Below are 28,000 nucleotides of genomic sequence, written 5' to 3'. Positions count from 1 at the left end.
ACTTGTGCAGAGATAAGTAGATTTGGGTGGGGTTTTACTTCAAAGTGAGATCTATATTGCAGTGTAAAAATAACGCAGACAGTATTTACCCTGCACAGAAACAAAATAACTCACCCAAATCTAATTCTTTCTGCACATTTTACATCTGCCCCACCTGCAGTGCACATGGTTTTGTCCATGTAAGAAGGATTTTGTCAGAAAAAGTGAACTAGAATAAGGCCCATAATAACGGGAATCGTATTTCACTGTCATAGAAACAATTGATCCTTCATTGTGAAATACACACATGGTTTAATTCAGACATAAATGTGAGATAACGGATACAGAGCAGTCATTATCCAATCAGTGTAATTCTTACCTCACTTATCACATTATTCTTCTCCTCCACATCGAAAAGCATTGATCTCCTCTGCTGAAGGATTGCGTTCCTATCTAGATTCCGGCCTTCCTGATCTTCGGTCTTTTTCTGTGTCTCTGCAATCTATACAAATACAATGCTCAGAATGGGGCTTATACAGGGAATATATACGCTGCCTAGTGAACCAACCTGAATCAGGCCCACAAAGTGATGCAAACTCATTGGCACAGGGGATGACGCAGCAATGTTATTTATTTACATTCCCATGGATGGTTTGTAAGGTCATACGCTAGCCATACACAATTGGAGATATACTGTACATGCTATTTGTACATTTTGTATGCGATGGTAATGATCAATCGCATAAAAAGTGTCCAAATCCCAAGTAACTAATCACAAGTCGCACCGGCTGCAGGAGAGATCTGTCGGATTGCCTGCCTGGCTTGGCTGTGATCACATGCAATATATCGCACGCAAAAGAAACACATATGATTTATGGCATGCGGTCCTGCTGCCTGGAGATTCCCGCGGGCGGCTCAAGGGGGGGGGGGGGGGGGGATCGCGGGTGACTTCTACACTCGGAGAAGTCGCACTGGTGTATGCGGGCCTTTAGTTTGTCATGTAGGTTTTATTGGGGTCAGACATGGATCTGGTGGTGCAGAGAGAACAATTAAGGGAAAATGGGGGCCAGACATGGATCTGGTGGTGCACAGAGAACAATTAGGGTCCATTGGGGTCGGACATGGATCTGGTGGTGCACAGAGAACACTAAGGTTCCATTGGGGTCAGACATGGATCTGGTGGTGCATAGAGAACACTAAGGTTCGATGGGGGGGTCAGACATGGATCTGGTGGTGCACAGAGAACAGTTAGGTTCCATCGGGGGTCAGACATGGATCTGGTGTGCATAGAGAAAAGTTAGGTTCCATTGGGGGTCAGACATGGATCTGGTGGTGCATAGAGAACACTAAGGTTCCATCGGGGTCAGACATGAATCTGGTGGTGCACAGAGAACACTAAGGTTCGATGGGGGGGGGGGGGGGGGGGTCAGACATGAATCTGGTGGTGCACAGAGAACACTTAGGTTCCATCGGGGATCAGACATGGATCTGGTGGTGCACAGAGAACAGTTAGGTTCCATCGGGGGTCACACATGAATCTGGTGGTGCATAGAGAACACTAAGGTTCTATCGGGGTCAGACATGGATCTGGTGGTGCATAGAGAACACTAAGGTTCGATGGGTGGTTCAGACATGGATCTGGTGGTGCATAGAGAACACTAAGGTTCCATGGGGGGTCAGACATGGATCTGGTGGTGCATAGAGAACACTAAGGGTTCCATTGGGGTCAGACATGGATCTGGTGGTGCATAGAGAACACTAAGGTTCCATGGGGGGTCAGACATGGATCTGGTGGTGCATAGAGAACACTAAGGTTCCATTGGGGTCAGACATGAATCTGGTGGTGCATAGAGAACACTAAGGTTCCATAGGGGGTCAGACATGGATCTGGTGGTGCATAGAGAACACTAAGGTTCCATTAGGGTCAGACATGAATCTGGTGGTGCACAGTGAACAATTAGGTTCCATTGGGGGTCAGACATGGATCTGGTGGTGCACAGTGAACAATTAGGTTCCATTGGGGGTCAGACATGGATCTGGTGGTGCACAGAGAACAGTTAGGTTCCATCGGGGGTCACACATGAATCTGGTGGTGCATAGAGAACACTAAGTTCTATCGGGGTCAGACATGGATCTGGTGGTGCATAGAGAACACTAAGGTACGATGGGTGGTTCAGACATGGATCTGGTGGTGCACAGAGAACAGTTAGGTTCCATCGGGGGTCAGACATGGATCTGGTGGTGCATAGAGAACACTAAGGTTCCATCGGGGTCAGACATGAATCTGGTGGTGCACAGTGAACAATTAGGTTCCATTGGGGGTCAGACATGGATCTGGTGGTGCACAGAGAACATCCACTTGCTTATCTAGAAGAAGTAAGTCACAACAAGATCTATGTATAGAGGGATAGAACGGCATGTGCACCACCAGGCCCAGAGCCATACATGCCTACCTTGATAGTTTCTTCTCTGGCAGAAGTGCAGACAATGTACTGGTGATATCACCATTAATAGCGGTTCCAGAGGTATGGATGCAGCGCAGGTAAAGAGTCAAATAGGGGAGCGTCTAGGCAATGTGTAGGAAACACTATTACAAATAACTAATGATCGGGGCACAATTTTAGCAGCCTCCTAATTGGAAATAAAAAGTGACAAGTGTGTGCACCTCTGCAGTAAGGTTTTCTATCTCCTCATTAAATTGTTGTCTTTCAATGGCCATATCCTCTGCCAGGTCTTCAGTTCTGGCCTGGTACTCAATAACTGCATCCTCAGCATCTTTGCGGCTCTGGTGAGTCTGGTTGACCAGGATGCTTAGTTGGGCCTTTCCTGCCATCTGCTGGTTTAGCAGATCAACTGCAACATGATGTTCACCCCACAATGTTCTCTCCTGATGACTACAACAGAAATAATGAAAGCCATCGTACGTCTCGTCCTATTTGTGAACAATCCCAATGATATTACTCAAGACTGATCACAGTAATCTAAAACAAACGCAGCTATTGTTAGAGGTAAGCATTGCTACAACATTATCATACAAAGGAAACATAAATAAAGGATAATTATCATAATGATTATTATTATATAAGTATAGTTCTATTCAGTAGATTTGTGCTAAGTATAGTAAATAAAGCATAAATATCAGTAACAACATGGGGTACATTTACTAAAGTGGGTATACTATTAAAGATGGGAAGTTGCCCATAGCAACCAATCAGATTCTACCTATTATCTTTTAGAAGGAGCTAAATAAATAAGTAGAATCTGATTGGTTAAAATACAATACACACGGTTTAATTGGACATGTAATATATGTTGGGGTCCCTCAGGGTTCCGTCCTTGGCCCCCTTCTGTTCTCTCTGTACACCTCCTCTCTGGGTGCACTCATTAACTCCTTTGGCTTCCAATATAACCTCTATGCGGATGACACCCAAATCTACCTCTCCTCTCCTGATCTGTCCCCCACTGTTTTCTCTCAAGTTTCCAACTGCCTCGCTACCATCTCTACCTGGATGTCTGAGCGATTTCTGAAGCTGAATATGGACAAAACCGAACTTATTATCTTTCCCCCACCCAGAGCTATGCCCCCTACTAATATCTCTATCACTGTTAACAACACCATCATCTCCCCTGTTCCCCAACTCCGCTGCCTGGGTGTCACTCTTGACTCCTTCCTCTCCTTTGCACCCCACATCCAAGCCCTGGCCCATTCTTGCCGGTTCCAGTTACGCAAAATTGCTCGCATCAGGCCCTTTCTCTCACAGAGTGCAACTAAGCTGATCATCCACTCATTGGTCATCTCACGGCTTGACTACTGTAATGCTCTTCTCACCGGCCTCGCTCAATCCCAACTAGCTCCTCTCCAATCTGTCCTCAATGCTGCAGCCAGGCTTATGTTCCTCTCCCGCCGCTCTAATTCTGCCACTCCCCTTCAACAAAATCTGCACTGGCTTCCATTCCCCTACAGAATCCTCTTCAAACACCTCACACTCACATACAGGGCCATCTCTAATTCCATTGCTCCATATATCTCTAACCTCATCTCCATTCATACACCCTCCCGCCCTCTACGGTCAGCTGACGACTGTCGTCTCTCCTCCTCCCTGATCACTGCTTCCCATGCTAGAGTACAGGACTTTGCCCGTGCTGCACCCCTTCAGTGGAACGCACTCCCTCGCTCCATTAGACTCTCCCCAACCTTGCAAAGCTTCAAACGGGCACTGAAAACTCACCTATTCATCAAAGCGTACCCTTCCACTGCATAAACCAGCTGGTTCTCCGACCCCTTGTCTGTTTACATCCTGCTATCTAACCACCACCCACTCGCGTGCACCTCTTGTAATCTGAATCCCCTTCCTACTAGATTGTAAGCTCCTCCGAGCAGGGCCCTCTTCCCTCCTGTTGTCAAAGCCCACTTCTCTTCACATTTCACTCACAGCTCTCCTTTACTCCAACACTCAGTGACCATCTTCGTCTGCATACTCATCTCCATCATTGGCCTCAAGCCTCTAGTTGTATGTTGATTGAGTCCTCACTACTTACATTTAAGCTGTAATGTGTATTGAACTGTGGCGCTCTTTATTTGTACTTTATTTTTGTTATTTATTCAATGTTATGCCAAGTTTTGTCTCCCTGTATTGTTCCTTTGTACGGCGCTGCGAAACACTTGTGGCGCCTTATAAATAAAATTATAATAATAATAGTAAAAGGTGGACATATTCTCTGTATGACTACTGGCAGAACTGGTCAGGATGTTCCCATCTATGCACCTGTTATGGACCACCAGGATAACACGGGTAAAAGGTGGACATGACTGGAACGTGGACAACGGTCCCTTATGGTCAGTTGTGAGCTACTTGGAAATGGAGTGTGATGTAGTGATAGCGTCTAGTGGATCCTGCGGTGCTTCCTGAGTATCACCAGTGCCGGACGGGGTCCCGACAGGCATTCACCAGACGTCGGGATCCCGACTGTCAAAACACAGACAGCCAGATTCCCGACGGCCGTCGGCTATTTTCCCTCGTGGGGGTCCACGACCCCCATAGAGGGAGAATAGAAAAGGTGGCGAGCGTGGCGAGCGGAGCAAGCCCGCAAGGGGCTTTGTTGCGCTCACGATGCTATCTGGGTCCGGCCAGTCGGGATCCCGACGTCGGGATAATGACTGTCGAGAACCCGACTGTCGAGACCCCTATACACAGGGCCGGATTATAATGGGGGCACAAAGGGTCAGTGCCCCTGGGCCCCCCTCTAGCTAGGGGCCCCCTGTGGTTAGCATGTATTTTTAGCTAAAGGTTTTGTGCATGGGAGTGGGGTAGTGCTGCAGCTTCACCTATCTGCCAATGTGACAATGATTAATGGTGCTGAGCATCGGGAGCCAAGTGTGCAATGCATTACTGGGAGTTGACTAAGTCCCATGACACTTTGCACCAGAAGGCAGAGGCTGAGACGTTTGTGCTGAGCTCTGATTGGTGGAGCTCATTACATGCTTCTCAGGCCCATGGATAACAGCAGCAGCAGCATAGTCATGGGAGGGTTTTTAATCAGAGGCAGCACTGGGACTGTGAGGTCTCCTACAGAGTAAGGTGCAGAGGGACAAACACAGGCTTTTCATGATGTATGTATGTATGTATGTATGTATGTATGTATGTATGTATGTATGTATGTATGTATATATATATATATATATATATATATATATCCCCTGCAGTTACCCATTGACCAAGTTTATACAGCCTTTACTCTGTGTTTTGACAGTGTAATATTCCCCCATGCAGTTTGCGGCCAGTACTGACAAGTGCAAGGGGGCCCCCCCTGTCTAAAGTGCCCCGGGCCCCCCGAAGCTTAATCTGGCACTGCCTATACCACACCCGAGTATCACTAGCCCTTACCTCTAACTCTCGCCCCCAATGCCTAACCCTCTCCATAGTGCCTAAAACTATCCCTCCTAAGACCCAACCCTCCCCCTAGTGCCTAACCCTCCCCCTAGTGCCTAACCCTCCCCCTAGTGCCTAACCCTAACCACCCAGTCCCTGCAGAACGTCGATGTTTTACACATTGACAGCATGCCAAAATTCTGCAGGTGTCGAACAAATATAATATTGACATTATATCTGTCAACACGGTGTCAACATTATCACTACACCCTCACGTACCAATCTAACTTCATGTTAAATAAAGGTTCCGATGTCCATGATGGTATATGAAGCACAAATTAGGGCAGATTAAGCAGAATACTGGGGAAAAAAATGTTCAACTGATGGTTATACACAAAGAAATGTCAAATAATCAGTAAACGTAAATTTACCTTAGAACTGAATTCATTTCCTCAAGCTCCGATTGTTTCATCCGGGTTTTTTCCAATCCTAGTGTTAAATCGCTCAGCTCATTCTGTAACTGCAGCATCTCTGCCGCCACAGACTCACGCGCACTTGTAACGGCGGCTGGTAACAGAGGCACAATAGCAATCACTCAACAGATGGAGATTACCGATGTTTAACCTGCTCGTACCCTGTACAGGAAGTCACACACCTCCATTGCTTAATGCCTCTAGACATGACAGATACACACACATTCTGAGGACGGCAGCCTTTGGCTTAGCAAGGGGGCAAGGAACATCATTTGCATAATGTCAGCTACTGTACTACAGAGTGGTTGCAGCAACTGGGGTAAATGGATGAAGCTTGTAGAAGTGGTATCTATGTACAAGGTGATAATGCACCAGCCAATCAGTTCCAATATGTAAATTGCCGGATTTATCACCTTGCACATAACGTTCTTTATGGAGATAGCTACCGTTTATCCCTGACATGATGCAAATCCTTGCCGCCGCCTTCATACATTTACCATTTAGATATACGTATATATATATATATATATATATATATATATATATATATATATCTCGTACTGTTCAGCTGGAGGCTTTGGCCATGAAGACGCAATTCAGTACTGTATATAACTTGTGATCAAGCCACACCCAATGGGCGTGAAGTGGGAGGCACAGGGTGGCTGTGGGCCTGCCCCCGAGGGACTTCAATGCTCTTCTAGGCGTTCAGGAGAGCGGGAGCTTCCCATACATTAATGCAGAGCAGCCCAGCATAAATTAAGATCATCTCAATGTCCCCAGACTCTGATAATGAATTGAAACCATAAGTGCGACAGAATGAACAGTTTGGAGGAGTTTTCTTCAAAAAATAAAAAAACTGACCAATTGAGACACATTTACGGCATAAATTAATTCCATGGGTGCTTCAACAGGAAGGTAATGTGCAGGAATTTTGACCATACCTAGTCCCAGGGCACCAGTGGTCCCAACATGTAGAACTAGTGAGGTGTGAGCCTGCTGAAACCGGAGAGATGCCTGTAATAACAGTTACTAGCGGACTATCGCTGAGTATAACAGTGTAGAGAACCCAAGCCAGTTTGTCTATGTGGCCGATTCAGACCAGCTCGCACAGGCTTGAGCCATTCGGACCCATTAATAATAAGAGTGCAACACAGTTGTCAAAAAGGGTACAACCTATGGGATACACCCCAATTACTGGGGAACATCACAGCAGGCAGAAGTACTGGACAGCCATCTGCATCTGAGGTAACAGCGAAGCACGCACATTACCCACCGCGGCGGTTTTATTTTATTACAGCTTCCTGTACAGATTTTTGATCACTGTTAAACATTACCTTCTATCTCCTTTGTGATGATTCCGGGCAGGTGCAGCATTGTGAATCGTAATTTGCTATTTTCTATTGTCTCCACTTCCAGAAGCTCGCGTGTATTCCTTCTGATCTCTTCCTAGTGAGCGGGGAAAATACATTTGGCCACACAGGACTACGGAAGAAAACTGAATTGTGGATTGCTACAAGATAGAAGATACATACTGGGCCTAATTCAGACCTGAACCGCAGGACACATTTTGAGGGTGATTCAGGGATGTGAATGGATTCGTACACATTTGTTCCCATGCAGCCGCCGATGGATACTTACCATGGAATGTTTTCTCCTACTGTGCCCGATGCTCGCAGTGACTCCTGGTTCACGTGGCGCCTGCGTTCGCTGGTGTCCACACAGCATTTCTATGGACATGCCAATGAAACACTGGTGGTCCACCGAGGAACTCAGGCTGCAAACGCCTTGGCGATGAGAAACTTAGAAGAAGGTGCTCGCAAACGGGGCCTAGACATGCACAATGGCGACAATGCGCAAATCCAAAACACTGTTACATTCTTACCAACTCTTTCACTGCATCTGCTACAGCCACCAAGTGCTGCAGCGTCTCGTCATCAAACACCGGCTCATTCTCCCGCAGCTGTTTCTCTAAATGAAAGGAGGAGGAACTGATAACAGATCTCCGATGGGTGGGGATCGTTAGGTCGACACTAGCATTAGGTCGACATGGGCTAGGTCGACAGTCAAAAGGTCGACAGTGTTTTTCACTGTTTTTTGACCCGAATGTAGACACAGTCAACATGGGCACAGTTTGAAGTGCAACGCATCCGCTCGCTTCACTCGCCATGCTTCGGGCACGCCGCGTCGCTGCGCTCAGCACACTATTTTGTTCTCCCACCACGCCCTAGTGGATGGTAGGGCATTAAAAAAATTAAAAAAAAAACGTGTAACCCCCCATGCGACCTTTTGACTGTCGACCTAGATCCATGGTCTATTTTGCAGAATTATATTGACATTGCAATTGGTTGGTTCGTTACGGAATTATGTGGATTTACAATGCATCACCACTGTGCTCTGAAAAATGGTGAGCTCTGTTGGGTGGCCACGTGTGGGCTGGATGAGGGGGAGGAGCAGGTGTGGGCTGGATGGGGGTGGGGAGCACATGTGGGCTGGATGGGGAGCATGTGTGCGCTGGATGGGGGTGGGGAGCATGTGTGGGCTGGATGGGGGAGGGGAGCACGTGTGGGCTGGATGGGGGAGGGGAGCACGTGTGGGCTGGATGAGGGGGAGGAGCACGTGTGGGCTGGATGAGGGGGAGGAGCACGTGTGGGCTGGATGGGGGAGGGGAGCACGTGTGGGCTGGATGGGGGAGGGGAGCACGTGTGGGCTGGATGAGGGGGAGGAGCACGTGTGGGCTGGATGAGGGGGAGGAGCACGTGTGGGCTGGATGAGGGGGAGGAGCACGTGTGGGCTGGATGAGGGGGAGGAGCACGTGTGGGCTGGATGGGGGAGGGGAGCACGTGTGGGCTGGATGGGGGAGGGGAGCACGTGTGGGCTGGATGGGGGAGGGGAGCACGTGTGGGCTGGATGGGGGAGGGGAGCACGTGTGGGCTGGAGGAGGAGCACGTGTGGGCTGGATGAGGGTGGGGAGCACATGTGGGCTGGATGGGGAGCACGTGTGGGCTGGATGGGGGAGGGGAGCACGTGTGGGCTGGATGGGGGAGGGGAGCACGTGTGGGCTGGATGAGGGGGAGGAGCACGTGTGGGCTGGATGAGGGGGAGGAGCACGTGTGGGCTGGATGGGGGAGGGGAGCACGTGTGGGCTGGATGGGGGAGGGGAGCATGTGTGGGCTGGATGAGGAGGAGGAGCACGTGTGGGCTGGATGAGGGTGGGGAGCACATGTGGGCTGGATGGGGAGCACGTGTGGGCTGGATGGGGGAGGGGAGCACGTGTGGGCTGGATGGGGGAGGGGAGCACGTGTGGGCTGGATGAGGGGGAGGAGCACGTGTGGGCTGGATGAGGGGGAGGAGCACGTGTGGGCTGGATGGGGGAGGGGAGCACGTGTGGGCTGGATGGGGAGCATGTGTGCGCTGGATGGGGGTGGGGAGCACGTGTGGGCTGGATGGGGGAGGGGAGCACGTGTGGGCTGGATGGGGGAGGGGAGCACGTGTGGGCTGGATGAGGGGGAGGAGCACGTGTGGGCTGGATGAGGGGGAGGAGCACGTGTGGGCTGGATGGGGGAGGGGAGCACGTGTGGGCTGGATGGGGGAGGGGAGCACGTGTGGGCTGGATGGGGGAGGGGAGCACGTGTGGGCTGGATGAGAGGAGGAGCACGTGTGGGCTGGATGAGGGTGGGGAGCACATGTGGGCTGGATGGGGAGCACGTGTGGGCTGGATGAGGGGGAGGAGCACGTGTGGGCTGGATGAGGGGGAGGAGCACGTGTGGGCTGGATGGGGGAGGGGAGCACGTGTGGGCTGGATGGGGGAGGGGAGCACGTGTGGGCTGGATGGGGGAGGGGAGCATGTGTGGGCTGGATGAGGAGGAGGAGCACGTGTGGGCTGGATGAGGGGGGGGAGCACATGTGGGCTGGATGGGGAGCATGTGTGCGCTGGATGGGGGTGGGGAGCACGTGTGGGCTGGATGGGGGAGGGTAGCACGTGTGGGCTGGATGAGGGGGAGGAGCATGTGTGGGCTGGATGAGGGGGAGGAGCACGTGTGGGCTGGATGGGGGGAGGAGCACATGTGGGCTGGATGGGGGGAGGGGAGCACGTGTGGGCTGGATGGGGTAGGGGAGCACGTGTGGGCTGGATGAGGGGGAGAAGCACATGTGGGCTGGATGGGGGAGGGGAGAAGCACATGTGGGCTGGATGGGGGAGGGGAGCACATGTGGGCTGGATGGGGAGCATGTGTGCGCTGGATGGGGGTGGGGAGCACGTGTGGGCTGGATGAGGGAGGGTAGCACGTGTGGGCTGGATGAGGGGGAGGAGCACGTGTGGGCTGGATGAGGGGGAGGAGCACGTGTGGGCTGGATGAGGGGGAGGAGCACGTGTGGGCTGGATGGGGGGAGGGGAGCACATGTGGGCTGGATGGGGGGAGGGGAGCACGTGTGGGCTGGATGGGGTAGGGGAGCATGTGTGGGCTGGATGAGGGGGAGAAGCACATGTGGGCTGGATGGGGGAGGGGAGTACGTGTCGGCTGGATTAGGGGAGAGGAACACGTGTGGGCTGGATGAGGGGAGAGGGTGTGGGCTGGATGGGGGGAGAGGGTGTGTGGCCATGAACACTCTGCAGGTCTATAAACTGAGACATATTTTTAGACAGTGGACCCCAAAACTTGTGAGCCCTATGGCTCTGACCAATGTTACCTGTAGAATACCAGGGTGCATTTCTCCAAATGGGATGAAGTGTCAAAATATTTGGAAAATAAGAAGTTATACACAAACTGTAATCCCACCAAACGCACAACTCTATTACTGCATGTATCAAATACTGCTAATAATAAATAATAATAATAATAATATCAGAGTGCTACAGAAACAACCTATATAATAGTGCTGTTATCTTAACACTAATATACAAAAACAGATAACACCCAAATGTAACAGAAATGACCCTGACATGTAATACAAGTGTAACAGTGCAGTGACCCGGGATAGTTCCACCCTGCCGCCCCAATCACTGCTGCCTCCCTCCCTGCAGGTGCCTCTGCACTGGGACACCCAGCCTGCGTACCCGCACTCACCCACTTCCAGCACATGGTCCAGGACCAAAGACACCGCCTTACAGTCCGGCACCAGCCCAGCCGAGGTCATCGTACCGGCTCCGTACACCGGGCAGGCCTGCTGCTGCCTGACTCGGGCAGGTTTCTACGGTAACCAGACGCCTCTATCAATAACCCCCCCTGCTGAAACGTAATGGAACAGTCCGCCGGCTGCATTTTCATTGAGGGTAGCGTATACCAAGAGCGTGTGGAGGGTAGACCATACAGGCACAAAATCAATCTTCCTTTTAGGTCTAATTAGTTTACAGTGAAAATGATAAGGATGTGTCAGATACATTCTAAGCTTAAGTTTCAATCTTTGGAGCTAATAATTATTTTACAGGCCAATAGCAGTGGATGCACCGCTAATTGTGTCTCTGAAATGCTAATAACCGCACCCTAAATAGCAGCACTTTTCCCTGAATTTGCCCCTAAATTGTGGAATTTAATTTAAGGCCCCATATGCCAGTAAACCATACTTGCCAACTTTTGAAAACTAGTTTCAGGGAGATTATAGTTGGAAATAGAATTTTGAACAGCGCCCCATTGAGGGGGCGTGTTATTCTCCACTTAAAGGGCATGTCTAGTTCCATATATGGAGAGATTGTGAAAAGAGATTGTGAACATGGCACCTAGCAGCGTGGGTGTGTACTGCTACATCTGAGAGGAATATTTTTAAATGACTTATATCCAAATGTAGATGAGCCCCAGAGCAGTTAGTAAGGGCTACTATACTTGGTAAAGTGCTGGGAAATGGTGCTGATGATTCAATGTAAATGTATCTGTCTCTCATTCCTTTTTACCCCCAAAATGTATCAGTGTAATATGGGCTAGGTGACATGAGGGAGATTGCTAGAATAATGAGGGAGAGAGGGAGATTGCTGCTATGTCAGGGAGTCTCCTGCAGAATGCAGGGGGAGGTAACTATGATGTAACAGTGTAATGTGGGCTAGGGGACATGAGGGAGATTGCTAGACTAATGAGGGAGAGAGGGAGATTGCTGCTATGTCAGGGAGTCTCCTGCAGAATGCAGGAGGGGAGGTAACTATGATGTAACAGTGTAATGTGGGCTAGGAGACATGGGGGAGATTGCTAGACTAATGAGGGAGAGAGGGAGATTGCTGCTATGTCAGGGAGTATCCTGCAGAATGCAGGAGGGGAGGTAACTATGATGTAACAGTGTAATGTGGGCTAGGTGACATGAGGGTGATTGCAAGACTAATAAGGGAGAGAGGGAGATTGCTGCTATTTCGGGGGGTCTCCTGCAGAATGCAGGAGGGGAGGTAACTATGGTGTAAGTGTAATGTGGGCTAGGTGACATGAAGGAGATTGCTAGACTAATGAGGGAGAGAGGGAGATTGCTGCTATGTCAGGGAGTCTCCTGCAGAATGCAGGAGGGGAGGTAACTATGATGTAACAGTGTAATGTGGGCTAGGTGACATGAGGGTGATTGCAAGACTAATGAGGGAGAGAGGGAGATTGCTGTTATTTCAGGGAGTCTCCTGCAGAATGCAGGAGGGGAGATAACTATGGTGTAACAGTGTAATGTGGGCTAGGTGACATAGGGGAGATTGCTAGACTAATGAGGGAGAGAGGGAGATTGCTGCTATGTCAGGGAGTCTCCTGCAGAATGCAGGATGGGAGGTAACTATGATGTAACAGTGTAATGTGGGCTAGGTGACATGAGGGAGATTGCTAGACTAATGAGGGAGAGAGGGAGATTGCTGCTATGTCAGGGAGTCTCCTGCAGAATGCAGGAGGGGAGGTAACTATGATGTAACAGTGTAATGTGGGCTAGGTGACATGAGGGTGATTGCAAGACTAATGAGGGAGAGAGGGAGATTGCTGTTATTTCAGGGAGTCTCCTGCAGAATGCAGGAGGGGAGGTAACTATGATGTAACAGTGTAATGTGGGCTAGGTGACATGAGGGTGATTGCAAGACTAATGAGGGAGAGAGGGAGATTGCTGTTATTTCAGGGAGTCTCCTGCAGAATGCAGGAGGGGAGATAACTATGGTGTAACAGTGTAATGTGGGCTAGGTGACATAGGGGAGATTGCTAGACTAATGAGGGAGAGAGGGAGATTGCTGCTATGTCAGGGAGTCTCCTGCAGAATGCAGGAGGGTAGGCAACTATGCAGTAAACTATGGACTTTTTAACACCATTGGGCCGATAAACCGTGTGAAGAACATGCTATATCGTATGTCATTTACTTCCGACTCCAATGGATCGGATCCAGAGACCGTCATGGCTGTCACATGGATTTGTTGTATCCAGGGGCAGTGAATGGCATCGCATACGATACATCGTATGCAAAAAGGACAACATACGATGTATCATATACGATACTAGCCGCTGCGATACCCAGCCTAGACCCACAGAGGATATTGGGGGTTATTCTAATTCACTCGGAAAGGCACAATAGCTCTCTCATGGACAAAACCATGTGCACGGCAGGTGGGGCAGATGTAATATGTGCAGAGAGAGTTAGATTTGGGTGGGGTGTGTACTTCATACTGTTATCTATATTGCAGTGTAAAAAGAAAGCAGCCAGTATTTACCCTGCACCGAAACAATAAAAGTACACGTTACATCAGCCCCACCTGCAGTGCACATGGTTTTGTCCATTAGAGAGTGATTGTGCCTTTCCGAGTGAATCAGAATAACCCCCATTGTATGGACGGCTCTAAGGGACTTTTTTTTGCATTTCACACCATTTTCACATTATTTTAGTATTATCTGAATTATTAGAAGACTTTTGGAGCAATATTTTGGTGTTGGTAGGGGCTATGTCGGCGGTAGTAGCGGCGATGTCGGTGGCACATGCTCAGGGAATTTTCAGTGACAAATATCCTGGTAAGGCTGCGGAGAGCATTAGCTAGCTAAGGTCGACTGGGTTGGCAGGTCGACACTTTTCACTATTCTATACTCTGAGACAACGTACAACAGGTTATGTTTATAGTATACAGGACAACTGGGTAATCACATTTTTATTTTGCCTAAGCTACATCATAATAATAATAATAATAATTGCAGAATTGCAGCCTGACTGTAAAGGTGACCATAAACTAGGCCCATTTGTCCCTTTTCTCCCGATTGAAAGGGATCAGGCCGAGAAATCGGTTCAAAAAGTGTAAAACCAGATGTGAAATCACCCTGTGTGTATACCCCGTGTACACTAATGTAGAAAGTTATAGATTAACACAAAAAACAGCAGAAATAACCCTGGACTTTTTTCACGTGTCAACCATTTCCATGTCGACAAGTTGCTTATGTCGACCTTTTGTGTATGTTGACATTTAGGTGTTGACTTGTTGACCCTTTATACCTTTACTGCCAGTGGAATAACTGAAGCCAGTGCGCTTGCTAAGAGATCCAGTGGTGGAAGGGTTCACTTGCTCCAGGACTGACAGTCAGAATGGTGTAAGCAGGCCATGTCCAACCTGCGGCCCTCCAGCTGTTGTGAAACTACACATCCCAGCATGCCTTGCCACAGTTTTGCTACTAGGGAATGTTAAAACTATGGCAAGGCATGCTGGGATGTGTAGTTTCACAACAGCTGGAGGGCCGCAGGGTGGGCATGCATGGTGTAAATGCCCCTTGTGAAAATGTATTCAGATTTTTTTGTTTCATTTCATACAATGGTTTGAAAACTTTAGTTTTATTTCAAGATGACACAATCAGAACATGTCTTCTGGGCATATTTATCAAAGAGCAGAGAGCACAATCGCTGGCAAAAACAGATGTGAGGTAAGCACTGGGAGGGTGAGGGAAAATCATGTGGGTGGAGTAAAAGCTAATGCTTGAGGGGAAGGTGAGGGTAAAGTTGGTGGTCGGGTGGAATGTGAGAGATAAAGTAGTGGTCAGTGGTCAACACCATAAACACAATCTAGTTGGAGCTGAAATTGATAACAGCAACGTGAATCTGAGGATCCATCTTGTCTTGTGTTGACAGTTCAGTCAACAATTGGTTATTGTTTAAATGCCTACCTAAAAATTGTTGCTAAAAATGTGTGCCCTTTCCTGGTCACAGTCACCCATCTTCATACACAGTGTTTTCCAATTCCAGTCCCCAGTGACCCCTAAAATGTGTCAGTCAGTAATAAATACACCTGTGCACTGACTAGGAGACCTGGAAAACATGCACTCCTAAGCTCCGTACACACGGGGGGATATATCACTCGCGATGAGCAGGGCCGGCGCCACCACTAGGCAGCTAGATAGTTGGGAGTCCCGCCTGTCACCCTGAATAGACGTTTTGCGCATAGCGTCTATTCCTGCAGCCAGAGGGGCTGGGGCATAGTCGGCAGTTCACGTAGCTGCTGGGCATGCCCCCTCAGCGATGAAAAGCGGGCGTGACCTCACGGGGTGGCGCGAGCTGCAGCTGTAGGCCACAGCCCCTTCCATTAAGTCACGCCCCCAAATTTTCACTGCACCTTCAGCGCGCATGCGAGTATCCCGAGTCCTCCAGAGTAAAAGTTGGGAGGTATGTATGACTGTATTGAAACTTAAAGATCAGTCCAGAATCTCAAACAGGAAGTGCATCCACCTGAACACAGTGTTGGTTCATCGTGTCTGTAATCACACTTGTGCCTATTGTTATATTGTAGTTACCAGATTGTTGCACATCTGTTCAGTAGATGATATATTGAGCATCAATACCTTTAATTGTGTCTCATGCTAACGTTTAGCAGCATATCCTTTATCTCCTCCAAAATCTATGTATACTTTTCAGTAATTTACATATAGGTGGAAAGGACATGTTTTTGGCATTAACCCTTTGAGTGCCAACGTTGCTGTGGGAGATCCTCAAAATATCCGCTCTAAATGCCAGCGCCGCCCACAGCGACCGTTCGTTTAGTATAAATACAAATACAGCCGAGTCAATTGATTGAAGGTTAGTTAAATATTGCACCCAAATAAAGAGCAGTCGCTGTGAGCGGCGCTGGCGTTTTTAGCGGATATTCTGCGGATTGCTCACAGCAACGTTGGCACTCAAAGGATTAAAAATAAAATTTAATGCGACAGGCAGACGCTGAACATCGGAATCTTCTGTACAACTAAGTTACAATTTTATATCTTTTTCAAAATGTGGTGTTGGTCAAGAAGATATTAGTGTCAATGTGTCTGTGGTTGTGACAGAAAAGGACATTTGGTCATCTTGCACTAACCCTTATTTCCGCCTTATTCCTGTGGCATCATCCATAGGCTGTCTGGTTCCACAAGGTAGTAACACTGGCAGAGAAGGGAACAGAGAATAACCTTTGGAGAGGAAGGGGTACATTTACTAATACCGTGTTCTCACTGCCGGGGACTGCAGGGACAGACCCCCATTCCCACTGCAAGGCAAATTCCCGGATGAATAAGTTCTACCCGGTAATTTGCCTTTTAACACGGGTTTTTATGCAGTGAGAACGGGTCAACCCGTGTCTGCATACCCGGATCTCAAACACGGGTAAAAAGAAGGGTTTACTCGTGTATGAGATCCGGGTATGCGACCCGTTCACCAAGCAAAAAAACCCTTGTTAAAAGGCAAATTTCCGGGTGGACATGCTAGACCTGGGAATTTGCCTGCAGTGAGAACGGGGTATAAGATGGGATGTTGCTTTTGTTATGGGTCATTGGGTCAACCACATTAAGGTCGACCCCTGAAGGCCAACAGGCCTTAGGTTGACACATACAAAAGGTCAATAGGGTCAAAAGGTCAACACAAGCATTCAGACAATGTAAAGGTCATCATTCAAAATGTCAACACGAGTTTTTCATTTATTTTTGCCCGAATGTCAACATGGACACCATATCGGTACACCGTGTCCTCTCGCATGACTCGTTGCACTCACCATGCTTCGGGCACGGTGCCTTTCTACGCACGGCACACTATTCTATTCTCCCTCCACACCCTAGTGGATGGTAGGGCATGAAATACCGCCTGTCGGCACATGTCGGCTCAAAAAAAAAAAGTGAAACTGTTGACTTTCCCATTGTCGACTGAATGTGTATGTCGACCTTAGACATGTCAACATTTTGTATGTCGACCTTCAATGGTAGACTCAATGCAGGACGACCTTAATGGTGTCGACCTAAAGACCATATATCATTGCTATGGGCAACCAATCAGCTTCTATGTATTATCTTCTAGAAGGTGCTAAATAAATAAGACGTAGGATCTGATTGGTTGTTATGGAAAACATCCCATCTTCGATCTCTCAGTACATTTACCCCAAAGGGTCAGGCTAGACATTCCTAGGGTTATATAGCAGTATTTGTTACTCAAACCAAAGCAAGCTAAATGGAATAACTTAAAAAAAAAAAAATCTAAATTTTTATAATTGTAGTTTCTTTTTATTAACGCAAAAAATGCAGATGAGCCTGAAGACTCGCAGTGACACTATAGACGTGCATGTCCCAGGCACAGGATGTTCAGATGAGGGGGATGGTTGTTCGGGGCAGATGCTAATTATTTTGAGCTTTTTTTTATTTAATTAGCTCTAAACAAGACAAGTCAGAGCTTTACATTGTAAAAGTGAAAAAGACAAAAGTCTATCAAGTTAAACCTAAATGTAATAAAAATGTAGGAGTTCTTTGATCCAGAAGGAAAAACATAACCCAAAGAGAGACAATCCCCGTGGGGAGGTTCAAGTGGCAAGTATGATGGATGCAGTCTGCACCATGGACACCCTCCTGTGATTGGTGCCACCACGCAGTAGGACCAAGGCCATCAACTACATGGTGGAGGAGGGTGGGGTCAGGAGGACAAGCCTACTTTTCTGGGCAGAGCCAGAGCTTAGCATAGGCCATTTTGTTGTAGTCCGAATTTTTTTTTTTGCAGTTCAAACAGTCTGGTTTAAATATTTAAATGAATTGTCTTTTTTTTTTTTTATTCAAAAATGGTCTACAGTGAATGTTGAACGGTGTTAATGTTCTTATTGTAAAGTGGCGGGCAGCACGGATGGTGTAATGGTTAGCATTACTGCCTCACAGTGCTGAGGTCATGGGTTCAATCCCCACCATGGCTCTAACTGTGCGGAGTTTGTATATTCTCCCCGTGCTTGCGTGGGTTTACTCCGGGTACTCCGGTTTCCTCCCACAATCCAAAAATATACAAATAGGTTAATTGGCTGCCAAAAAAAAAAAAAAAATTAACCCTAGAATGTCTGTGTGTGCTTGTACATGTGGTAGGGAATATAGATTGTAAGCTCCACTGGGGCAGGGACTGATGTGAATGTTCAAATATTCTCTGTAAAGCGCTGCGTAATATGCGTAATAAGCAACTGTTAATAAAAAAAAAAAAAAATAAAGTGGATCATCATTGGATCTGCTACTAGCGCTCGGGCTGTTGAGCCTGACTAGACGTTGGACCTGAAAGTATTAAGGCCTAGGGCGCCACTGCTTCTGGGGGGCAGCATAGTAGGCAGTGGCCCACCTACACCCCATTGGCTGCATGTTAGGGGTACCATTTAAATTCTTGCCTAATGTACCAAAATGATCAGGGTCTAATTTGCCCTGGAATTTCAACAGAATCTTCCAGAGTATGCCAGCGTGCATCTGCCCAACTCGCAGGAGGAGTGCCAAGTGGGGTGGTGGGTGTGGTTACAGAATGGGTACCCAAGCCTCTTAAGGTGGAATACAGGATTGACATAAATAAATGGCCTTGTCAGAGGAGCATCCTTAAGGGGCCTAGACATGGGCCGATACTGCTGAGTGATCTGAGAAATGTACATGAACTAAACCATGTGCACTGCAGGTGGAGCAGATGTAAGTTGTGCAGAGAGTGTTAGATTTGGGTGAGGTTTTACTTCAAAGTGAGATCTATATTGCAGTGTAAAAATAAAGCTTTTTTTCCCTAGTATTTTCCCTGCACAGAAACAAAATAACACCCAAATCTAATTCTCTCTGCACATATTACATCTGCCCCCCTGTAGTGCACATGGTTTTGTCCATCTAAGAAGGAATTTGCCAGAAGAAGTAAACCAGAATAACCCCCTAAGTCCCATGAGCCTTTGCACAAGTGGTCAGAGGCTGAGAGGCTTGTGCTGAGCTCTGCTTGGAGGAGCTCATCATATGCTTGTCAGGCCCATTGAGAACAACAGCAGCAGCGGCCTCGTCATGGGAGGGTTTTTAATCAGAGGCAGCGCTGAGCCTGTCAGGGCTCCTATAGAGTAAGGCACAGAGGGACAAACACAGGCTTCTTTTCATGTGGTATTTTATATATTTATTTATGTTTATATTAACCCCCCCCCCCCTGCAGTTACCCATTCACCAAGTTTATACTGCCTTTGCTCTGTGGTTTGATAGTGTAACATTATCCCGTGCAGTTTGTGGCCAGTAATGACAAGTGGAAGGGGGCCCCCCTGTCTAAAGTGACCCCCTAGCCCCCCGAAAGGCTTAATCCGGCCCAGTGTGTGGGCCCTATATCTGATAGTCAATAATAAATTAATCTGAACACGTTCTTAAAATCTTTCGCTATGGGTAGATAACCTGTTCCATGTTCACCAAATTCATCCAGGAGATCTGACGTATACATACAAATGCACACCAATAGAAAACACAAAACCTTGGCAAGAATCCAGTTTTATTCCCGGTTGCACTGAAATATTGAGGTCAGGAGACCAGTAGACGTATACAAGTATGTGCCATCAATAGGATCAAGAACATCACGTAGTCGTTTAATCTATCGGACGCTGTTAGGATGTGTTGCGGCAGAGTCTTACAAGCAAACACAAAACAGGACCTTATACATTTAGTGACATTTTATTTACGCATTCAGTGTCAAGTACATAATAAGTGCAAATATTCAGTCCATAAGTTCGCTAGGAACTACATAGAATGGATTACAAAAAAAAACAAAGAGAGCTGGACCTGTCTACCGTACATGTAAATCTGTTTTCCCGAACCCTTACAACAGGAGTACTGCAATTTTAAGTCATACAAAAAATGGAGAGAAGTACTGCATATCGATTTCACCTGTGTAGGAAAAACACAAAACATTAGTCTACACTTCTACGTATATATATATATTTATATCATTGAAATAACTCCAACCAGCGGGCCCAGAGACAATGAAGCAAGTCGATACTATTGCGTCAGTGCCCTAAGCTTAAAGCCCTAGCCGCACGTCACATTAAAGTTATAAGCGCTGTCAAGAATAGCAGAAAAAACACTAAAAAATCAGAATACATTAAGGAAATTAAAAGGAAATAAAAAATCGTTTACTTAGGCTTCCGACATCATGCACTTGTAAGCAACACAAAAAAAGAAACACATTAGTACACTTTTTGTATCTCTTCACTAGACTTGAGTGCTTGACACGGCTGATTACGAGTATTCTAATAGCATCGGAAGCAGCGCCACGAGCGCTGCTCCTTGGTTTTTGTTTTTTTTAGATGTTTCGAGGAACACGGCGTGTTGAAGAGAGAATGGTGCAAGAAATCTGTAAGTAAGTGTAGTAACACAGCTGTTTCCACGTTGGACTCCACAATTTACTAAGAACTGACTGGACTCGAAGTTTTATTTATTCCTTCAGTTTTGTACCAGGGATTTTAGCTTGGACCCTAAAAAAAAAAAAAAAAAAGAAGAAGTTAATTTTGGATTATTATTTTTTCTTTATAGAATTTAAACTTTAATCACAAATTTCAAGAAATGCTTAAAATGTATTATTATTAGTGCTGGATATAATAATATTAACGTGCCAGTACATTAGCTGCGATTACATTTTTTATCGCGGTTAATGCGCGCACGCAGGGGGGGGGGCGCGCTGCGGTGGCAGGGATGGGGTTCTGCCTGGTACCAGGAAACGTACAGGGCTGCGCCGCTCCAAATATGGCCGCCGCTGTGGAGACAGATGCTAGAGGTGCTCCTTTACCTCTAGCGTCTGTCAGGGTTGTGTAGAGTGCCCAGCACTACCCGGAAGTGCAGATTCCAGGAGCGCTGTGGACCTGCATCCCCTGGCAACGAGCAAGTAAACCCCCCCCCCATCATGGAGCAATTAAGCCCCCACCCTGGCATGGAGCAAGTAAACCCCCCCCCCCCTGGCTTGGAGCAAGTAACCCGCCCCCTGGCATGGAGCAAGTAGCTCACCCCCCCTGGCATGGAGCAAGTAACCCGCCCCCCTGGCATGGAGCAAGTAGCTCACCCCCCTGGCATGGAGCAAGTAAACCCCCACTCGCATGGAACACATAACCCCCACTGGCAACAAGGAAGTATACCCCCCCTGGCAACAAGCATGAAACCCACTATGGCAACAAGCATGCAATCTCCCTTGGCAACAAGCATGTAATCCCACCTGGCAACAAGCATGGAACCCATGGCAATGAGATTTTAGATAAGCGGCACTTATGTGCCTATCAGTGCAATTAATCGCATGTTAATTGCAAAAAATTCATGCAATTAATCGTGATTAAAAATTTTAATCGTTGCCCACCACTAATTATTATATTTTAATTTTAACGTGGGGGGGTAATTCAGACCTGATCACACGGCGGATGTCTATCGGTACACTGCGCAGGCATACAGCCCATAGTGCGCTTTGGTGAGGCCGTGCTGCGATGAAAGCCGTCTACTTTGCCATTTGCAAGGTGATTGACAGGAAGTAGGCGCCTCGGGGTGAAAACCTGGATGTTTAGTGGGAGTGCTAAGACAAATGCTGGCGTGTCTGGGAAGATGCAGGTGGTGTCCGGGAAACCGCTAGGCGTACACATCCCTTCGCACATCGATCACATTCACGGCGGTGGCTTAACCGCCGATGCGAATTTAAGCCGATGCAAATTTGTGGCCGTGCAATCAGGTGTGAATCGACCCCCGTAACTCCTTGGGAATTCAAGTGGGAACTTCTTACCCTATAGGCACACTGGGCAGACGCGCAGGGCCGCACATTTCTATGGGTCTTCGAGCATGGGCAGGTGGTGGTCACACAATTAGCGGAGAAGCAGAATTCTCTACTTGCTGATTGGTTGGTGGCTGGAGCTAGCCACCAATCAGAGCACTGGCAGCCATTCACTGTATGCAAGCATGTTGAGTGACGGCATGGGACCACAGAAAGGGTGTGTGCCCACCTCCGTGCACTAATTTGCCCATGGCATACAATGCGGTTATGACTGCCCTGAAGTCACCCAGGATGCTTAGAAGGGAGATGGTACCTCTACCAGTTTAGCCCTGGCATTTGGGACACATTCATTCATTGTTTGTATTTGTCTGGTCAGTGTGAGCATAGACATAAAGGTAAGTGATCCCACAACGCACCAGAGATTTAGTATATACTTACTCTATCCTCTCAACTCTAAACCTATGCCATAACGATGGCCATTAACAGGTCTAACAGCGATGCTCACCATCGATGGTGTCATCTGTGAATTACATCGATGGTGTCATCTGTGAATTACATCGATGGCAGGAAACCCTAGTCTATACATCATCAAGGGCCGATGGTTTACCATCAACAGACACAAATGCAGCGGCTCCAACTCTGTGAGTATGGCTTGGTCAAAGACCGGCCAATCAGGGGGAAGGGGGTGTGGCTATGTGGGTCGCATCAGGGGCAGAGTTAAGCTTTAAACATTAAGGGAAAAAACACCATTGCACACTCTGCCATCGATGGTGGAGAACCATTGGGTATCGGCTATCGATGGCAAAACAACAATCAACCATCGTATTGATGATTATTACCATCGGTACTATGGAGACCATGGGAACACTGTCCCAGAGCATTACGGTCACAGTTTTACATGCAATGTAATAAATATCACAGCGTGTCAACTCACTTTGCCACAATTGCATTCATGTTTGTCCGCACAAGTCCCAAATACTGGTCAATTTGTGCCTAGAAATGTAAAATCGGTCAGCGATTATTGTTTAGATATTTGAAGTTCAATACAATTAGACATTATCGTCCCTGAAAATAATAATCGTACCTGATACTTGTCATATACAGCTGGGAGAGAAAACATCGACACCACAGCTGGAATTCAAAGACAACAATTCTTATGAATAGAATAATAAATTAAATTTAAATTTAGAAATACAATTACATTTTCATTACGTATTCAGCGAATGGTACCCAGGCTTGTTTATCGGAAGATGAACGCTAAACATAGGATTAGTATCACATATGTAAAGAATCTTTAGCATACACATATAGAAATACAGTTGATTAGACATATTACCAGGGATGTAACACAAAGTTAATGGACTCGGAGTCCACAGTAGGCAATGCCCGGCTAAATGTGTCCATCTTATCCATAGCCCAGTTTGGGCTCTCCATTTGTACATCATGGTCATCGCAACCCAAAGACTGTAAGTGCCAATCAACACATTGTGCTTTATTTCATGGGTTTCATGTGAAAATATAAAGTGGCAATAACATTAACCCTTTGCTGTGAGGGATCCTCAAAACATCCGCTAGAAATGCTGTTCTTTCAGTATAAATAAATACACATCCAGCCAAGCTAATTTATTGATGTTTAGTTAAATATTGCACCCAAAAAAAAGAACAGTCGCTGGGAGCGGCGCTGGCATTTTTAACAGATATTTCGAGGATCTCTTACAGCAATGTCGGCACTCAAAGGGTTAATTAAAAAAAAACCTGGTTTGCTTGTCAATTTTTCACACCTATTTTGACAAATTCCCTTGCCGCTCAAAGGGTTAAGAGTCATATTTTGCGATGGACGCAGCTGCGTTCACTCGTACGTCTAATGCTGAAGTCTTGGCGGCGAGTACAGGTATATGCTAGTCCCAGCTCTTCCCCTGGGGGAAGCAGGGTTAAAAAAAATAAGTGAACAATCCTAATGGACTCAGTGTTACTATAATTATTACTAGTGTCAAAAAAAGCAGTGGAATCGCGTTTGAGGGCACGTACTGTATATACGGTATTTCCAAGTTTTCTGTCCGATGAGTTTAAAGCTTAAGGGGTTAAATGGGTACTTGTGTAATATCTGGGTGCCCGATTTTGACATCGGGTCGGAAAAATCGGTCACATCGCATGCGATGCGACCGATTCGACACGATTTTTAAATTGGATCCAATGTTAAATGCCCCCCAGACCCCATTTTTTATTGTATACCCACCCTGATGGGTAATTACTATGTGAAATGCCCCCCCATTGTTAAGCCACGCCACGATCAATGTCAAACCGAAGCATGGCGAGCGCAGCGAGCCCACGAGGGTCGGCGGTACGCGTCCTCCGACCTTTTCATACCCCCACTATCCACGTCGGCGTGGAGTTGATGTTTTATAGTGTGGCGAGCGCAGCGAGCCACCGAGCCCGAAGGGTGGCGAGCCCTGCGAGGGGTCGCGGAATACGAGCCCAAAGAGTAGCGAGCGCAGCGAACCCCGCGAGGGGACGCAGAATACATGTTAAGTAGTCCGCGTCCGCTCGCCACGCTTCGGGTTGGCATTGATGGTGGGGTGGCGTTAACAATGGGGGGGCATTTGTCCTAATAATTAACCATCAGGGTGGGTATACTATGAAAAATCGGGTCTGGATGGCATTTAACATTGGATCCAATGTAAAATCAGGTCTCAGGTACAATTTAACATTGGGTCCAATGGGAAAATCGGGTCGGTCGCGTCGCATCACATCGTATGCCATTATAATGGCAGGCGATGCAACCGATTATTTAATTGTACAGGAACCTCATAAAAACCCAGAAAATCGTGTAGTTCGGGTCTGATCGCATGCCTTAAGTTAAGGCATGCGATTTTAACATCAGGCGCCCAGATATTACACAAGTACCGGTAAATGTAATAGGGTCCAAGTTGTCAAAGGTGCGGGACTCCAGGTGAGAATCCCTGCATTTTTAAAATGGCAAAATATAAGGTGTGTCCAAATGAAAAGACTAATCGCAGTGGGTTAATGTGTTTGCCTATCGATGGCACGGCTATTTTCCCAGTTGCGCATGTGTAGTAAACGGCTTCGGCTCACTTTCATCGGTACTTGTTTCCTAGCACGGCCACAAATCTTGGCCATCGGGGGTAATTTGAGTGGCCTGCGACGCGACCGACGCGATGCCCCCGATTTTTCCATTGAAATGCATTGAAAACAGTGAAAAATCGGGTTGGTCGCGTCGTGTGCACCTAAAAATGCTTAAATGGTCCAGACGCGATGCCCCCGATTTCCCCATAGGGAACAATGTTAAATGCCTCAATTTACCCGCGATGACCACGATTTCCCATAGGAAACAATGTTAAATGGATGAATTTACCCAAATCAGCATAGGAACAATAGTAAATGGCCCAAAAACACCCCTGAACATTGAAATGTCCCCCCAAAAGTAGTTGACGCCACCCCACCATCAACGTGAACCCGAAGCGTGGCGAGCGCAGCGAGCCCGCGAGGGGCGGCGGTACGCGTCCTCCGACCTTTTCATGCCCTACTATCCACTAGGGCGTGGAGTGAGAACAGAATAGTGTGGCGAGCGTAGCGAGCCACCGAGCCCGAAGCGTGGCGAGCGCAGCGCGCCCCGCGAGGGGACGCGGATACCTTCACAGGTAAACGTGTCCCTTCGCGGGCTTCCCAGGTGTCCGCGTCGCCATGGACACCTGGGAAGCACCCGATTTTTTAGCGGCCGCGATGCCCGCGATGGCCCCGATTTTACCCCCGATGACCGCGATTATGATCGTTGTGGCCGTGCTAGGAAACAAGTACCCTTTCATCTTTCCTGGAAAGTTGTTTTGCGCTGACGGATGCATGGCGTATTCTATGCCATAACCAAGCTTGTGGTGGATTATGTAATGCACAGTGCCCGTGCTTATCGACAATGCAACAGCAATTTCATGTGTAGTGATCCGACAATTCTGCCGAATGAGATCCTCCACAGCCAAAATGGTGTCAGGGTTGGTGACCAGGTGCACCTGCCCGGGCCGCGGCAAGCCCTTGATGTCCCACCTCATGATGCTGACATCACTGGAACATGGTGTGCCGTGCAAGACTCTCCTCTCCGTACACCGCCATCATCCAGCGATACATTTCTGCGCCAAGAAATTATATAACAGTTCCTTGTGCTGACCTGGAGGAATCCGTCATGCATACGTCTGCGCAAAACCATGAATGAAGACACTGAGGTGAAACCGTTCACTACACATGCGCTACTGGGAAAAACGCTGCGCCATCTATCGGCAAACACATGAACCCTCTGCGGTTAGATACAACGGCTCATTTGGGCACACCTTATACAAATATCCTGCACCTCTGCGAACTCGGACTGTGTGGGCCTGATTCATTCTGCTTAGCGAGCATGTTAACGCTGCCCGCCCGGACACCCCCCCCCCCCCCAAAGCCATTGGCTGCCGGGGTGTTCACATGCACAGAAATGCGCACTCGCAAACCCCAACCATCGGGGCTGGGGCGGTATCCGGATTGCAATGAGCGATCCTGAATCGGCCCCTGTATTACATCCAGAGTCATTGTCTAGAGAAGGCAATATTATATGTTATGTAATGTGACCTGTATACAGCATGCTCCAGCACCGGCCTTTCTTACCCATGATGAGAAGCGTTAGACCATTGAACAAAGCTCCAACGTACGTCAGCAGCCACATCAGTACCGCAAACTGCAAGGGGACAAGAAACATACAATCACTTTGGTGGTTCCGCAGAGTCAGAGCTAGATGTTATTACATTGAAGACACGGGCCCTTATTCAGATCTGATCGCAGTACAAATTTGTTCTCAAAATGGGCAAAACCATGCTGCACTGCAGGTGGGGCAGATGTTACATGTGCAGAGCGTTTCATTTGGGTGGGGTGAAACTGAAATCTAAATTGCAGTGTAAAAATAATGCAGCCAGTATTTACCATGCACAGAAAAAAATAAAAATAACAAATTTAACTCTCTCTATACATGTTACGTCTGCCCCACCTGCAGTGCACATGGATTTGCCCACTTTGAGAACAAATTTGTACTGTGATCAGATCTGAATAAGGGCCCTTATGCACTGCAACAGTTACCTTCAAGCAGATTTAATTACACATTTGGGTACTTTTACTTTTTTTGGTACTTTTGTAGTATCTGGGCGCCCGATTTAGAAATCGGGTCGGATCGGGCACATCGCATCGCATCGCATGCGACCAAATCGGATGCGATGCGATGCGATGGACCCGATTTTTCCATAGGATTTAATGTTAAAATGGTCTGAGTCCATTTTAACATAGAATTCAATGGGAAAAAGGGGTCCTGTTCCTTGCCCCACTATCCAAGTGGGCATGGAGTTGGATATAGGATATAAACCTGTGGCGAGCGTAGCGAGCCACCGAGCCCGAAGCGTGGCGAGCGGACACAGAATACCGTTCGCTCGCCACGCTTCGGGCTCGGTGGCTCGCTACGCTCGCCACAGGTTTATATCCAACTCCATGCCCACTTGGATAGTAGGGGTATGAAAAGGACCCCTTTTTCCCATTGAATTCCATGTTAAAATGGACTCAGTCCATTTTAACATTGAATCCTATGGGAAAATCGGGTCATCGCATCGCATCGCACTGATTGTATGCCTTAAGTTAAGGCATACAATCAAAAAATCGGGCGCCCAGATACTACATAAGTACCCTTTTTTTTAACTGGTCTGGTCCTTACTGTTGCTGCAATTTGAATTGCTGTAATGGCCAATACCC

At 47.6% G+C, this 28,000-nt stretch overlaps 2 protein-coding genes across 3 annotated transcripts in view; both read right to left on the bottom strand.

Annotated features, from left to right (window-relative positions):
• Nucleotides 1-11,537, bottom strand: part of CCDC175 (coiled-coil domain containing 175) — a 78,107-nt gene extending 66,570 nt beyond the window's left edge. Inside the window, exons 1-6 of the mRNA XM_083167187.1 lie at nt 11,386-11,537; nt 8,205-8,290; nt 7,657-7,768; nt 6,281-6,416; nt 2,645-2,873; nt 359-481 (exon numbers count right to left, since the gene is read on the bottom strand). Of these exons, the coding sequence (XP_083023313.1) occupies nt 359-481; nt 2,645-2,873; nt 6,281-6,416; nt 7,657-7,768; nt 8,205-8,290; nt 11,386-11,455 (756 nt within the window). The 5' untranslated portion in view covers nt 11,456-11,537. The remainder of the gene's footprint in view (nt 1-358; nt 482-2,644; nt 2,874-6,280; nt 6,417-7,656; nt 7,769-8,204; nt 8,291-11,385) is intronic.
• Nucleotides 11,538-19,958: 8,421 nt separating this feature from the next.
• The window catches only part of RTN1 (reticulon 1), a 162,270-nt gene continuing 154,228 nt past the window's right edge, over nt 19,959-28,000 (bottom strand). For both annotated transcript variants that reach the window (XM_083167273.1, XM_083167274.1), the window contains 4 exons: nt 26,876-26,945; nt 23,310-23,356; nt 23,160-23,218; nt 19,959-20,954 (listed from right to left, as the gene is read on the bottom strand). In XM_083167273.1, the coding sequence (XP_083023399.1) occupies nt 20,915-20,954; nt 23,160-23,218; nt 23,310-23,356; nt 26,876-26,945 (216 nt within the window). In that variant the 3' untranslated portion in view covers nt 19,959-20,914. The remainder of the gene's footprint in view (nt 20,955-23,159; nt 23,219-23,309; nt 23,357-26,875; nt 26,946-28,000) is intronic.

This window comes from Crinia signifera, chromosome 12, assembly GCF_055691185.1.
Source record: "Crinia signifera chromosome 12, ASM5569118v1, whole genome shotgun sequence".
In the NCBI taxonomy this organism is placed as follows: Eukaryota; Metazoa; Chordata; class Amphibia; order Anura; family Myobatrachidae; genus Crinia; species Crinia signifera.
The sequence above is the reverse complement of the archived record's forward strand: the minus strand, read 5'-3'. Positions and strand labels throughout refer to the sequence as shown.